Consider the following 16,695-nt stretch of genomic DNA (forward strand, 5'->3'; position numbering starts at 1 on the left):
ATCAACAGTTCCTTACTCCACATCAAAGCCCAAAATTTACAAGGACAAAATCAGTGGCTCCCCAGCCTTTTTTGGTTGTAGAGCTCCTTTTCAAATGGATCAATAAACCAGAACCCTCGAGTGTAAATTATGAGACAATACTGTACTCATAACACAGAACTGCTGTATTTAAAGAGCGCTTAAATAATGTTTTTAAGGAAACAAGTAACAATATGGAGAAATTTGAGGACCCCATTACTGCTATAGATAGTGATGAGTCAGGCTAGACAAATCAGAGGACAAGCGATAAGTATAATTGCCCTAATTTTCCAGTGTGACTCAGCGATACTACCTAATGTGGTGAACAATGACCTGTTAAAAGGCATACATGCACAATCCGTTCACATGTCACATTCAGTGCGCACAGCTCTTGGAACAAAACAGTATTAACAACACCCAAACCTAATTTGCACCCTTAACAGGATCAAAGCAGATTATTTTAAGATTCCAAAACAATTTCCCATAAACATCCAATTTTCCTTCCCAATTCTGTTGCAAAGCACTCTGTGCAAATCAGCTCAATAACTTGTTTATTTGACCATTCCAGGAATTTACATTATTGCAACATGGTGGAAGGTTTGACTAAGTTGAGCTGACAGCTATTCCACAATTACAAGGAGGAAACCAGTCAGAAAGTAATATGGACAAGAAAATGCTGGAAATACACAGCAGCCAGGCAGCATTATGATGGCTCTGCTCACTGCAAGCGGCCAAATTGAATGAATCTTAGTATCAGAGCAACAAGCTGGCCTGCCACTCTCCCCACCTGCCAAAAGTAAATACAAGACTCAGACAGAAAATCATGACAGCTGAGGTGCCCGTCACCATGGACTCCAGTTTGTAAACCATTGATGTAACATATATCACTGGCTGCGTTCACAGTTCCGCTGTATGCGGTATGACAATATAATTTAAAGAATTACCAATGTTCTCCCTCAGATTTGTGATCCATCCCATCTGGCTCCAACTTACTGCTACAATTCTTTGGACTGTTTGAGCTATGTCGGGGCAGAGAGTAGCTTCATTGCACTAGCTTCATTGTGCAAGAGATGGGGGGGGGGGGGGGGGGGGGGGGGGCCTTCCCAACCTGGAAAGAACCGAGAGAAAGAGGATAGGTGAGGACACCCAAGTCATTGAGAAATGTGAAACAATGAACTCAGCAAAGTGCGTGGGAAACAATTTGCAGCACGTGTGATTAAGATTAATACATGCCCTGCCATTTTCAATCAACTGTGTTTCATGCAGTTCAAACTGAATTACACAATGGAGATCTTGTTGGAGTGGGGCATCCGGTAGCGTGCCCATTTAGTTAGGAGGGGTTGTTTATTTATTTTTCTCTTCGTGCTTGAATGCATCTCAAGTACTCTCCACTGACTACCTAAACATTGCTAAGTGCTTTCTGCAGTTGCAATAGAAGAAGTGAAACCTCTTAGCTGCTTTGAACTGGTCAGGAGCTGTCAATTATAACAAGGGTGCTTATAAACATTGTGGTTGGGATAAATTGGGCTTCCAGCCGTTAAATCCATGCTGGTGCATGCAGATTGACATTTTGTATGTTCCCGCTAGTGTGGGACGGGTAGCCTGCCATGAGCAGTGGTGCAGGAGCGGATACTGGGGATGGGTCTGCCGCCCTGCACCGCTCCTGTTTTTCAGCCGACGCTCCATTCTCTGCCCAATCGGGATTTCCTATTGCAGCGGCGGAGAACCGAGAATCCCGGCCAGTATTTATTTTTTTTTAAATATAATTTTTATTGGAATTTTTTACAGAAAATATAAAACATAACGACAAACAATGAAATGCAACAAAATAACCCATAATAACTGTAACACCCCCAGACCATATGTATCCCATCCCCCCACCCCCCAACCCCAATGAACAACAAAATAACTTAAAAATAAATTAAAATTAAATAAACAAACATAGTCATTGTCCGCCCCCCCCCCCCCCCTTTTCCCTCCCCCTTCCCCCCCTCCCCACCCCCCCGGGTTGCTGCTGCTACTGTCCCTGTACCCTACCGTTGAGCCAGAAAGTCGAGAAAAGGTTGCCACCGCCTAAAGAACCCTTGTACCGACCCTCTCAGGGCGAATTTGACCTTCTCTAGCTTAATGAAACCGCCATGTCATTGATCCAGGTCTCCACGCTTGGGGGCCTCGCATCCTTCCATTGTAGCAAGATCCTTCGCCGGGCTACTAGGGACGCAAAGGCCAGCACACCGACCTCTTTCGCCTCCTGCACTCCCGGCTCCACCCCAACCCCAAAAATCGCGAGTCCCCATCCTGGCTTGACCCTGGATCCCACCACCCTCGACACCGTCCTCGCCACCCCCTTCCAGAACTCCTCCAGCGCCGGGCATGCCCAGAACATATGGGCATGGTTCGCTGGACTCCCCGAGCACCTGACACACCTGTCTTCACCCCCAAAGAACCTACTCATCCTCGTCCCAGTCATGTGGGCCCGGTGCAGCACCTTGAATTGGATGAGGCTAAGCCGCGCACACGAGGAGGAAGAATTAACCCTCTCCAGAGCATCAGCCCATGTCCCATCTTCGATCTGTTCCCCCAGTTCCCCCTCCCACTTAGCTTTCAGCTCCTCTACTGATGCCTCCTCCGCCTCCTGCATAACCTTGTAGATATCAGATATCTTCCCCTCTCCGACCCAGACCCCCGAAAGCACCCTGTCGCTCACCCCCCTCGCAGGAAGCGAAGGGAATCCCTCCACCTGCCGCCTAGCAAATGCGTTTACCTGCAGATACCTGAACATGTTCCCTGGGGGGAGCCCAAATTTCTCCTCCAACTCCCCCAGGCTCGCAAACCTCCCATCAATAAACAGATCCCTCAGCTGTCTGATGCCCGCTCTGTGCCAACTCTGAAATCCCCCATCAATGTTCCCCGGGACGAACCTATGGTTCCCCTTAACAGAGCCTCCATCGAGCCCCCCACTTCTCCCCTATGTCGCCTCCACTGCCCCCAAATCTTGAGGGTAGCCGCCACCACCGGACTCGTGGTATACCTCGTAGGAGGGAGCGGCCACGGCGCCGTTACCAGGGCCCCCAGGCTTGTATCTCCACAGGACGCCCTCTCCATCCGTTTCCATGCTGCCCCCTCCCCCTCCATTATCCACTTGCGCACCATCGACACATTGGCCGCCCAATAATACCCCGAGAGATTGGGTAACGCCAGCCCCCCCCATCTCTATCCCGCTCCAAGAAGACCCTCTTCACCCTTGGGGTCCCATGCGCCCAAACAAAGCTCATGATGCTGCTAGTCACCCTTCTAAAAAAGGCCCTAGGGATAAAGATGGGCAAACACTGAAAAAGGAACAAGAACCTCGGGAGAACCGTCATTTTGACGGACTGCACTCTACCCGCCAACGAAATCGGTACCATGTCCCACCTTTTAAATTCCTCCTCCATCTGCTCCACCAGCCTGGTAAAATTAAGCTTATGGAGAGTCCCCCAACTCCTGGCCACCTGCACCCCCAGGTATCTGAAACTCTTCACTGCCCTCTTAAATGGGAGTCTCCCAATTCCCTCCTCCTGATCACCCGGGTGTACTACAAATACCTCACTCTTGCCTAAATTTAACTTTTAGCCCGAGAAGCCCCCAAATTCCGCTAACAGCTCCATCACCCCCTGCATTCCCCCTTCTGGATCCGCCACATACAACAGCAGGTCGTCCGCATACAGTGATACACGATGTTCCTCCCCACCCCGCACCAGACCCCTTCATCTCCCTGACTCCCTCAACGCCATAGCCAAAGGTTCAATCGCCAGTGCAAAGAGCAAGGGGGACAGGGGGCAACCCTGCCTGGTCCCACGGTAGAGCCTAAAGTACTCCGATCTCCTTCCATTGGTAACTACACTTGCCATCGGAGCCGCGTAGAGCAGCCTCACCCATTTGATGAATCCCTCCCCGAATCCAAACCGCTCCAGCACCTCCCACAGGTACCCCCACTCAACTCTATCAAACGCTTTCTCCGCATCCAGCGCCACCACTATCTCCGCCTCACCCTCCACTGCCGGCATCATAATAACATTTAGCAGTCTCCGCACATTCGTGTTGAGCTGCCGTCCCTTGACAAATCCTGTCTGATCCTCGTGTATCACCCCTGGCACACAGTCCTCTATCCTGGTGGCCAGGATCTTCGCCAGCAACTTAGCGTCAACATTGAGGAGCGAGATAGGCCTGTATGATCCACACTGCAAGGGGTCCTTATCCCGCTTCAGGATCAGAGAGATCAGTGCCCGCGACATCGTCGGGGGCAAAGCCCCCCCCTCCCATGCCTCATTGAAGGCTCGCACCAACACGGGGCCCACCAGATCCGCATACTTTTTATAAAATTCCACCGGGAACCCATCCGGCCCCGGCGCCTTACCTGACTGCATTTGTCCAATCCCCCTGACTAGCTCCTCCAACTCTATCGGCGCCCCCAGCCCCTCTACCAGCTCCTCTTGAACCCTTGGGAAACAGCCTGTTCATGAAGCTCTCCATCCCCCCTCTCCCCATCGGAGGTTCTGACCGGTACAGTTCCTCGTAGAAGTCCCTAAAGACCCCATTTACTTCTGTCCCCTTCTGCACTACCTTCCCACCCCTATCCGTCACTCCACCAATTTCCCTAGCCGCATCTCGCCCGGCCAGTATTTATATGGCTAGTTCAGTTCAGTTTATCTGGTCAATGCTAACCACCAGGATGTTGAGAGTGGGCAATTCAGAGATTGTAATGAAATTGAGCATCAAGGCTACGTTCTCCCTTGTTCTCCAACTACATTGGCTACACACAGGGGTAAGATTGAAAAGTTTAAATTGTTCTCTTTCCGGGTCAGAGGTTGATTATTGGATTTAAAATTATCATGTGATTAAAATGGTACTTAAAAAAATATATATATATTTTATTCCAAGGCTTTTTCATATAAGCAAACAAAAGCAGAAGAACAACCAAACAACACTATGAACAATCCAGTCCCTCCTCATCTTCCTCCTTCCCCATTTGAACCCCCTCTCATCGACCCCTCAAACCACCCTAAAGAAATCAATAAACGGCTTCCACCTCTAGGTGAACACCCCTCAAGACGGACTTGACTCTCCAGCCTCGGGTATTCCGGCAGGTCGCTCACCCGCAACCCCGCTTTCGGTGGCTCCAAGTTCCGCCACCCGAGCAAAACCCGTCTCCGGGCTCTCGGGGAGGCAAAGGCCAAAACATCAGCCTCTCTCGCTCCCGGGTCTTCTGACACCCCGAATATCGCCACCATTGGAGATTAAAATGGTGCTTAATACTGTTACGTACAGGCCTAATATTCTATGGTAAGTGTAATGGCCAATTATTTTGAAAGTTCAGGAAGTTTTCAAAAGTAAGGGGCAGCACAGTGGTTAGCATTGTGGCTTCACAGCGCCAAGGTCCCAGGTTCGATTCCCGGCTTGGGTCACTGTGCGGAGTCTGCACGTTCTCCCTGTGTCTGTGTGGGTTTCCTCTGGGTGCTCTGGTTTCCTCCCACAAGTTTCGAAAAACGTGCTTACAGAACACAGAACAGTACAGCACAGAACAGGCCCTTCGGCCCTCGATGTTGTGCCGAGCAATGATCACCCTACTTAAACCCACGTAACCCATATACCCGTAACCCAACAATCCCCCCATTAACCTTACACTACGGGCAATTTAGCATGGCCAATCCACCTAACCCGCACATCTTTGGACTGTGGGAGGAAACCGGAGCACCCGGAGGAAACCCACGCACACACGGGGAGGACATGCAGACTCCACACAGACAGTGACCCAGCCGGGAATCGAACCTGGGACCCTGGAGCTGTGAAGCATTGATGCTAACCACCATGCTACCGTGAGGCCCCGTGCTGTTAGGTAATTTGGATATTCTAAATTCTCCCTCTGTGTACCCGAACAGGCGCCTCAGTGGGTCAACGAGGGGCTGTTCACAATAACTTTATTGCAATGTTAATGTAAGCCTACTTGTGACGATACAGATTATTATTACTTTTGAGGTGATCTGCCATTTGAACATAAGGAACAGGTGTAGGCCATTCAGCCCTTGGGAGCCTGCTCCCTAATCCAATAAGGTCATGCATGATCTACTTGCTCCACCTTCCGACACTATCTCTGTATCCCCGTATTCCCTTATGATCCAACAATCTATCAAGCTCTGCCCTGAATAAACCCGGCGACTGAGAATTCCAAAGCTTCGCAACCTTTAGTGTGAAGAATTTCCTCATTTGCGTCCTGCGTGACTGGCAAGGGTCTTCACGACTGCGTCTCATGTGGAATTCAATGTTCCTTTTCATTACGGAGACGAACAAATCATTTTGTCAGGGCTAAAACCTTTATTAAATTGACGCAATAAAGCAGAAAAATATGAACCAGCTCAAAACCTACTCAATGCGACCTTCTTTAAAAAAAAACTTTCAGGTTCGTAAAATGCTGGATATAATCTATGCTAAAGGAGAAGAAAGTGCTGAAGTCTTCCTCTATATCCTGAATTGTGCCAAAGAGGTTTACTCGGATTTGCATCCCTGGTTAAGAGAAATTCATTACTGCCCGTCGGAACAGCTGCTGAAGAAGCCAGTGCTGATTACAGATGCCGGTGAGTATTTCACAAATACATTTGGCTTCTGGATTAATGAAACCATTCAGGGCCGAGAATTAATTCGACGGTTATCAAATACCTTTCTTGAAAGAAGGCGATTTATTACTGTGATCATTCGGGAAGTGAGTGTGGCTGAGAGCTATACCATTATCTCACAATTAATACTGTAACCAGTGATTGTGCTCCATTGTAAAAACCCTAAATACTCTCAGAAACCAATTTGGATTGTAATTATCTCCTCGAGAAAACATTTCCCTCCAAGCCAAGGTGGCTGCCACATCACGCATTTCGTTCATGGTTGTGAATTGAAGTAGTTTTACAGCAGAGCAGTTTATGCGATTGGTGCCTTGAATGCTGCTGAATTTCAATAGCCACTCCGTCCATTACTGATGCACCATGGTGGCAGTCTGTAGAATCCACAGCAGGGTTTCCCAAACTTGTGATGTTCTTGTTGGATGGCCTGGTTTATTACAAGAACACTTATAGCTAAAGTTATAAATCATTTATTAACGTTAACTGGGGTAAACTTTATACTAGACAACAGATGAACAATAGCAAAATTATGCACATGTGAGCTCTCCCTTTTACTTCCTCCAGCCAGTGAGGGAGTCACCTGACTTTACATTCACTTGTATACTAGTGAGACTCCTAGTGGTCAGTCGGTGAATTACATAACAACCATGATATCGCTCCAAATCTGTTCCAGCCATGGAACACTTTTGAACTCCCTTTGGGCAGCACGGTCGCATAGTGGTTAGCACAATTGCTTCACAGCTCCAGGGTCCCAGGTTTGATTCCCCTCTGGGTCACTGCCTGTGTGGAGTCTGCATGTTCTCCCATTGTGCGCATGGGTTTCCTCTGGGTGCTCCAGTTTCCTCCCACAGTCCAAATATGTGCAGGTTAGGTGGATTGGCCATACTAAATTGTCCTTAGTGTTCAAAATTGCCCTTCGTGTTGGGTGGGGTAACTGGGTTATGGGGATAGGGTGGAGGTCTGGGCTTGGGTAGGGTGCTCTTTCCAAGAGCCGCTGCAGACTCGATGGGCCGAATGGCCTCCTTCTGCACTGTAAATTCTATGATTATTGACAGAACCCGTAAAACCATTTTTTTGTGTTGAAGAGTTAACCCACAAAAAATGTTGTTATTGTGCAATTGGTAGAAACATACAAAAATACATTTAGAAAAGTATTTTCTATTTCTTATGTGTGTATTTATTAAATTAAAGTGCTTTCTTATTCAACAAATACTTAAGCCTTGCCTTTTTGTCATTTTTAGTAAGAGAAGGGATGCTGCTTCTCTTGATCACATACTTATTTATTATTAAGAGTGTTGCTGGGGGAATTACGGTGGCGGCCTTGGAGAGAATAGTCACACATTTGGTGGCTCCCACTCTAAGGTAGATTTTGTTGGTCCTTCCACCAGGATGAGGGGATTTTGAGGACAACGGGTGTGTCAGTACCCAAGGAAGGTAATACTCCTCTGGTGAGGCTGGTGTATGGCTCAGCAAAGAAAAAGGGCCACAAGAAAGAGAGCAGCTGGAGCAGGAAAGTTTTCGTGGTGCGACACAGGTGAAGATGTCTCAGGGCAAGGGGGCAGGACTACCCTGGAGAACACAAGCATGCTGGAGAAGGTGATGGGGAAGGGGGCCTTTGGCCAGCCCCTTGAGGTGGATCAGGCGAACAGGGTGCTGAGGAGGAGGCTGAATGTGGGGAAGCCACCGAGGGCGATGGTGGTGAGGCTGCATCGATGTTTGGACAAAGAAAAGATCCTGAAATGGGCAAGACAGACCAGGAAATGCACCTGGGAAGGGAGTGAGCTGCGGGTCCACCAGAACCTGGGATGAAGGCCAGGTTCAACTGGATAAAGGCTGCCCTCTTTAAGAAGGAGGTGAAGTTTAGGGTTTTGGACCCAGCCCTCTCGTGGTGACACATCAGAAGCAGGAGTCTTATTTTGACTCGACAGAGGATGTGACTGACTTTGAGGGACCATGGACTGGGACGAGCATAAGGACATTGAACTTTGGAGAGGAACTTTGTGTTCATTGTAATGTATATGGGGTGGGCAGTTTGGGTGGACGGGACAGCGCCGATGATGAGTGTGCCTTTTGTCCTCTTTGGTGATTGGGGGGGGGGGGGGGGGGGGGGGGGTGGACTGGAGGGGAAGCCTTGGACAGGGGCCACCATGCTAACTGGGCGGGCTTGTTAACGGGAAAGAAGTGGGGGGTTGTCAGGAAGAAGGCATAGTTGCATGGGCGGCGGTGGGGGGGGGGGGGGGGGGGGGGGAATGGGGTTGGTTCTTTGTTTGAGGGCGGGAGGGAAGGAAAGGGTGGAGGGTTGCTAACATGGGAGTGATTGGTGTGGCACAGTTGGGAGGGGAGAGATGGTGGCAGACATTTGAGGGTGGGCTGGGGGTGTGCGTGATGGAGGCCAGGGCTGGCTCAAAAAGGGATATTGCTGATCAGCACTGGAGGGGGAGGGCAGGGAACCCCCGACCAGGGTGGTCACGAGTGTTGAATGGCTGGTTAAACGGTCACGTGTGTTCACACATTTAAGGAGGCTGAAGGCAGATAATGGGCGAGATTCTCCATTTGCTGACGCCAAAATTGGGAAAAGCAATTGGGCGGGAAATAGGTTCCGACGCCGAAATCACAGCAGGCGCCTATTTGACACCAAATCGCAATTCTCTGCCACCTCAACAGCGTCAATGCGTATCGTATCATTAGTGGGCCTGACCTGGTATTCACCAGGGCCTCACGATTCTCTTCCTCCGATGGGCCGAATTCCCAATCCTGTGGTTCACTTGTGCTTTTAACAATCGTGGAACCAATGTCATGGTTGATGGAGAGGGAGGAGATAGGACACAGAGAGGAGTGACTGTGGGCTGCTGGGCCGGACAATGGCCGGGATGGGGGAGGTCCCTGGAAGGGCAGGGGTCTACAGGCTGAGTGACCAGAGTGACACCCCAGGACACTGGGGTGGTGTTCAGTCATGGACTGCCATTTCCGCAGCCTGCAAGGCAGCCATCTTGCTGCGCACCCCACTGACCACCCACCTTTGGCCCTGGTTCTGCAGAGTGACACCAGCCATATGGGTGGTCACACCTCTGCCACCCGCCAGCGGCCCACCCAGGGCAACGTCCACAGCAGCCCCTACGGGGGCCGCGGTGCATGCCGCTGGTGAGAGCAGTGCCAGCCAATGACACCCCTGGCATCATGGACAGGCGCCAGGGCCAGATGCCCCAGCGGTGCTGTGCACCAACGGGGCCAGGGGTGCAGGGATGTGGGGGGGTGCAGCATGGGGGCAGAAATCGCAGTGCTAACCGGGGCCACCATGTAGCCCAGTGGACCTGGTTGGGCATGGGGGGTATGCACCATGCTAACATGTCGGCCTTTCACCGCCTGCAGACAATGGATATTGGAATTCAACCAGCAATGGCGGCCTTCCTCCTAGTCGCCACAGCCCTGGGGGATACCCTGCGCTTGTACGAGCTGGAGCTCCTCGAGGAGGAGGAGGAAGCTGCAGCAGTGGAGCATGCAACAGCGGAGCAAGCTGCAGAGGGACAAGTGGCAGCCGCCCAGGATAGAGGGTCGACTACCCAACAGGCCAAGAAGGTGCCAAGGATGTGCCGCATGAGGCCTTGTGTGTATCGGCACCGCCTATCATTCATGGACCTGCCAGACTGGGCTCTGCGGGTGTCGGTAGAGGGATTCGCCTGAAGTTGGAAACCGTTCATCAATTTCTTAAAGGAGAATTGAGGGATGGGCGGCACGGCGGCACAGTGGTTAGCACAGTTGCCTACGGCGCTAAGGGCCTGGGTTCGATCCCGGCCCCAGGTCACTGTCTGTGTGGAGTTAGCGCATTCTCTCTGTGTCTCCGTGGGTTCAGCCCCAGAACCCAAAAATTTGCAGGTTAGGCGGATTGGCCACTCTAAATTTCCCCTTAATTTGAAACAATAATTGGGTACTCTAAATTTTTTTAAAAATAGGGGAATTGAGGGGGTCAGCAAGGGGAAAACGTTTTTTTGTGGTGTTTTAAAATGGGGAAGGTGCGACGTGTTGGGGGGGTTCGAGGGTTGTGGTTGTTTATTGGTTGATTTGTCATTCCTCTGATATTCTGTATTCTGTGTATATATGTTAAATAACTTAAAATAGAATCATAGAATTAACAGTGCAGAAGGAGGCCATTCGGCCCATTGAGTCTGCACCGGCTCTTAGAAAGAGCACCCTACTTAAACTCACGCCTCCACCCTATCCCCGTAATCCAGTAACTCCACCTAACCTCTTTGAACACTAAGGACAATTTATCAAGGCCAATCTATCTAACCTGCACATCTTTGAACTGTGGGAGGAAACCGGAGCACCCGGAGGAAACGTGGGGAGAACGTGCAGACTCCGCACAGTGACCCAAGCCAGGAATCGAACCTGGGACCCTGGAGCTGTGAAGCATCTGCGCTAACCACTGTGCTGCCGTGCTGCCTTAAATTACATTTTTGTTTAAAAAGAGTGCTGCTGGGGAGCTGGATTCTGCTGTCAAACACACACATACACACCACACTCATCTCTCTCTCTCTCTCTCTCTCTCTCTCTCACACACATGCACAGTCCCACCTCTCTCTCACACACACTCTCACTGAGCGGGATTTTCCGACCAACCCGCTGTGTTTTTTTCAATGAAGGAGGTGGCCCGTCAAGGGGAATTTCTGGTCCCACAATAGTCAATGGGATTTACCGTTGACTGCACCCCTAGTCGCCGGGAAACCCGTGCGCCATCAGTGGGACCGGAATATCGTGCCGGTGTGGGCAGCTGTCAAATCCATCAACGTCTCACCCCTCTCTCTCACAAATGTACACATCTCTCTCTCTCTCTCTCTCTTTAATATCTCTCACTCTCCAATAGCTCTCGCTCGTGGCCGTTTCCCTCCATTTCTCTGAGGAAACTTACCCCCCTACAATCCAAGGCTGCTTCCCCTCCTGGCTTCCGTGGTCACTTCCCCTGATGGCGAGGGGCTGTACCTGCCTCACTCCGCCGCCCGATCACCTTTGCTCTCAGCCCTGCCTGGGACGTTCAATATTGACTTTGCTGCTATTTAAAGCTCATCCAAATCAAAGGCTGGCATCTGCGTGCATTGGCTGCTGATAGGCTGACTAGTGCGCCTATCAGTAGCCAACACAGTGTGAAAAATGCCTTTGACTGGACAAGCTGGAAGGACAGCTTTTTAAAATTTAAAACAGCCGTACCTACTGCGGAACCCCGGATGACTCTTACGGAAACACAGTATTCCATTCAACCCAGTTTGCGAAACGCGACATGATGCAATGCAAGAAACGCACCAAGGTTACATTGACAGCACCTCCTTTCCCACCAAGAGCAGCAAAATGATGAGGCAACATCACATTAAACAGTAACTGTGCTGACTTAGACAGATGCCATTTCTTCATCCATTGCTGGGTCACTATCCTGGAATTTCCTACCTGACACTAATGTGTGAGCAACTTCACCACAAGGACTGCAGGGGTTCGAGGAGATGGCCTACTGACACCTCTTCAAGGCAGAACCAATGAGATTCAATGAGCATGGCCTTGCAATGATGACCGTAGACTGAAAGTAAATGCACATGAGATAAAAACAAGCAGTGGCAACATTGAATTCACAAAAGTGTATCAATATTGATCTGTCTTTTTCCCCTGATCCTTAATGGTAAACTAGATATATTCCTCTGCTGTTGAGAAGGCAGTCAAGCAGTCTGTTTCCAGGCCTCCACAGTCTGCCCTGTAGCCAGTTCATGTCCCCTCTTCCAATCAGAACATTCCATCCGATGTTTGCTATCCTCTCAAAGAAATGCCAAATCATCTGGCAAGCAACTTCTTGGGAAAGCACATCTGGATCTTACCATGGCTGCACCCTACATGGCTGAGCATTGTAAGAACATAAGAGATAGGCGTAGGCCATTCAGCCTTTCAAGACTTTTCCACCAGTCAATCAGATTAGAATTGATGGTTAGTGTGACTCCTTGGCTCTGTAACCCTGAATAACATTTCCAACATTCATCCCAGTTTTCACGTGTTCAATTAAAACAACTTTTGGAAGAGTGCGTTTCCGATTTGGACTACCGTTGAGAGAAGAGCTGATTTCTGGCATTTCCCTTAAATGTCTTAGTTCTAATTTTGTAATTATTCACCACTATTCTCGACTCCTGCAGCAGATGAGGTTGTTTCTGCCTTATTGCTCCTATCAATCTTTAAAGTCAGCTTAACGCCTGATTTAAATCACCTCAGATAATCTTCCCCATTTAAGGGAATACAGTCCTAGTCTATGCAACCTGTCCTCTTGTATGTTAACACGTTTAGGCTCAGTAAAATTCTGGTGAACGTGTGCCGCATGAACTCCATCCACAGACAATACAGGGTGCAGTGACTGAATCAATTAGAGTAAGGTAGCATTCTCCTTGTCAATTGATTTAAGCACATCAGTGGCTACTTTAAAACTCTTCTTCACTTCACATGAAACCAATTATTGTCACAGTCATGCCACAAGTAGATGCTCTTTCTTTTGCATTTCCTAATGAAATCCCCAGAGCATTCAAAGAAAGCTTTATATCAAAGTGTAACAACATACAAGAGGTTATATTAATGTGATTGAGTTTTGTTGCACTATCAGTTACATTAAAAAAAAATCACTGCACAAAGTTTATCAAATGAGGATTATTAATAGAAGCTTTGCTACTTGGGTACATTAAGAAAAAAAATATGATTACACACTACTTGGATTACTGTAAATATATATTTTCCTCCAACGGTTGTGAAGGTTTTATTTTAAGCTCAAGAAAACACAATAGGAAGTAATGCCAAAAATAAATCTTTCCACAATCAGCTCATTGACATAACTAGTCACAAGATCTCTCACAATTGTTTTGTACATGTCTTTCAGTCTCCCAGTATACTGAAAAGCTCCGAGGTGAATTGCGACGAGATACAAGGTTGACTTCATCATATGTCCAAAAGGAAGGTACTCTATTTGATGATACTTACACTGAGACGCTTATGGAATTAATCAACGCAGTCAATGAAACTAAAGGAAACATTTCCCACTTGGAGGATTTGTTCAGTGACACTGGAGTCATCAATGAAGGTGCAGAAACAGTCTTTGTAACTGGTGATGCTGGGACTGGCAAGACCATACTGCTCCAGAGACTTCAGAACTTGTGGTCCAAAGGGGAGCTCTGTGCTGATGTGAAATTCTTCTTCAAATTCAGATGTCGAATTTTCAATAGCTTTAAGAGGGAAGATAAGGTGTCTCTCCGAGATCTACTGTTCAAATATAACTGTTACCCCGACAAAGATGCTGATGAGATATTCAGCTACATCCGCCAACACCCAGCTTCTGTCCTCTTCACACTGGACGGGTTTGATGAAATCAACATTGACTGTGACCTTGATGACATCCCTGACATCTCCTCGCCCTTTGAACCCACGCACTCTGTGGCCCTTTTGATGAACCTTCTTCAGGGGAAATTATTGAAAGGCTCCAAAAAATTATTGACAGCAAGAACTGGCACCGAGCTACCGTTGAGCATGGTGAGAAAGAGAGTGATGCTGAAAGGCTTTTCCAAGGACCATTTACTGCAGTACTCAAAGAAGTTCTTCCAAAACGAGGCCCATCGAACTTTGGTTTTGACCCAACTGGAGGCGAACCCTCATCTTTGCGGTTTATGCTCAGTGCCGTTGTTTTGCTGGATTATATTTAAATGTTATGAACACTTTCAGTCTGAGCATAACTCCCAGCGGTTAGCACATTCTGTTACACTGACAGATATTTACCTGGTCAAGATTGAGGTCTTCCTCAACCATTCCTCTCAGGCTATTCTAAATAGAAAAAATGCCAAAAGCCAGATACATTTGTTCACAACCAAAAAGGAAACTTTGATGCGGATTAGTAAACTAGCTCTGAAAGGCATTGAAACGCACAATTTTGTTTTCAGCCAGGAGGAAATTGCAGCAGCGAAGATTTCCGAGGAGGATTTACAGTTGGGCTTCATCAAAACTGTTAGTCATTATAATGGATGTGGGAACCAGTCGACGTATGAATATATTCACTCGACGCTCCAGTCATTTTTCACGGCATTTTCATTAGTTCTAGATGATGAGATCCATCCACGGGACCTCCTTGCACTGTTCAATAATGGCAGTAGGCCAACAACGTCAACCCACAGGCTAAGTGATTGGGTTTTAGCTTTCTTGAGCCCTTCAAGGTATTCTTCCACAAATGTCCTCCAGTCATTCAGCGAAAATCTTCAATTTACCTTGCTGTTTCTTTGTGGCTTGCTGTCTGATCGCAATATTGATCTGTTGCTAAACCTGGCCACTCCAGGAACCGTGAAGGAAAAGCAGTCGGTGCTGACGTCCTACCTATCCAACTGTATGAGGGCACACGTGCAAAGCCTTCCTCGCTCCCACCTAGAAGATGGTTGCAAAGTTCACATGCTACCACGTTTCATTTGGCTGATGAGGTGCATTTTTGAAATGCAGAATGGGGCTGCAGCCAGATTGGCAGCCAAAGGGATCAATGCCGATTACATAAAGCTGAATTACTGCAATGTTTCTTCTACTGACTGTGGTGCCCTTGCATTTATTTTGCGCCACGTCCGAACACCCCTTGCACTGGAGATGGACAACAACAATATCAATGATTATGGTGTGGAGCAAATGTTCTCATGTTTCGGTCAGCTCACAGTCCTCAGGTGAGCACTATGCCCAGATTTTTCGTGCTTTCTGTCCCCATCACATGGAACTGAGGTGCTTTCAATAGAATTATCATGACCTGAGATGTTAGCATTCACCCTTTGTTTATACAGGATTAGGCTTCATTTTAAAGGCATCAGTCTCATCCCCGAGTCAAACAGTCATGGGTAAATCTGCATTCCAGACGCTGGTGCAGTTGATCCAGACTAACTGCTGTATCACGAGAATGCCGCAGTCGGAGGTGCTATAGAATCCTTACACTGCAGAAGGAGGCTATTCAGCCCATCGAGCCTACACCGACCCTCTGAAAGACCACCCCACCCAAGCCCACTGCCCCGCTCTATCCCTGCAATCCCGTAACCCCACCTAACCTTTTAAGGGACAATTTAGCATCGCCAATCCACCTAACCTGCAAATCTTTGGACTATGGAAGGAAACCAGAGTACCCAGGGGAAACCCACGCAGACCCATCTTTCAGATGAGGCATTAAACCAAGCCTATCTACCCCCTCAACAGGATGTAAAATATTCCACTCAAAGAAGATACTGCCTTGAATAAAAGCAGGGGAGTGCTCCCCAGTGTCCTGACCAACATTTATTTTTCATATAATGCTCATAGGAAAAAGCCATTTAACCATAGTACCTATGCTGACTGGTAGAACTATCGGATTATGGGCAGCACAGTGGTTAGCACTGTTGCTTCACAGCACCAGGGACCCGGCTTCGATTTCCGGCTTGGGTCACTGTCTGTGCGGAGTCTGCACGTTCTCCCTGTGCCTGCGTGGGTTTCCTCCGGGTGCTCCGGTTTCCTCCCACAGATCCCGAAATACGTGCTGTTAGGTAAATTGGACATTCTGAATTCTCCCTCTGTGTACCCGAACAGACGTCTGAACGTGGCGACTAGGAGATTTTCACAGTAACTTCATTGTAGTGTTAATATAAGCCTCCTTGTGACACTGATAAATGTTATTATATTAATCCTGCTCGCTCCCTCCTCAGCAACTACTACTGGGTGGCTAACATAGCCATGATAAGGAAATGGATGGTGGGTACGGGGTCGGTTTGGGAGCGGGAGCCCTGGTCACGGCTCCTCTGCCGCTCCTGCCGGCCAGGTACTCCACCAGCCCTATAGTGGTTGCGGATTTACAGCCAATGGAGGAAGCATGCGGGGGAAGTAGGAGCGTCGGTCTGGTCCCTAATATGTGACAACCACCGATTTGTCCCGGGGAAGATGGATGGCGGGTTTCGAGCGTGGCGGAGGGCGGGGGTGGGAAGGATGGGCGACTTGTTCCTGGAAGGAAGCTTTGCGAACATGAGGTCGCTGGAGG

General features: G+C 48.7%; 1 protein-coding gene across 5 annotated transcripts in view; it reads left to right on the forward strand.

The window, feature by feature from the left end:
• LOC119965881 (nucleotide-binding oligomerization domain-containing protein 1-like) overlaps window positions 1–16,695 on the forward strand; it is a 55,493-nt gene that overhangs the window by 8,648 nt on the left and 30,150 nt on the right. For all 5 annotated transcript variants that reach the window (XM_038796841.1, XM_038796839.1, XM_038796838.1 and 2 more), the window contains 2 exons: window positions 6,455–6,629; window positions 13,558–15,367. In XM_038796841.1, coding sequence (XP_038652769.1) covers window positions 6,455–6,629; window positions 13,558–15,367 — 1,985 coding nt within the window. The remainder of the gene's footprint in view (window positions 1–6,454; window positions 6,630–13,557; window positions 15,368–16,695) is intronic.

Source organism: Scyliorhinus canicula, chromosome 5 (assembly GCF_902713615.1).
Source record: "Scyliorhinus canicula chromosome 5, sScyCan1.1, whole genome shotgun sequence".
Lineage (NCBI taxonomy): Eukaryota > Metazoa > Chordata > Chondrichthyes > Carcharhiniformes > Scyliorhinidae > Scyliorhinus > Scyliorhinus canicula.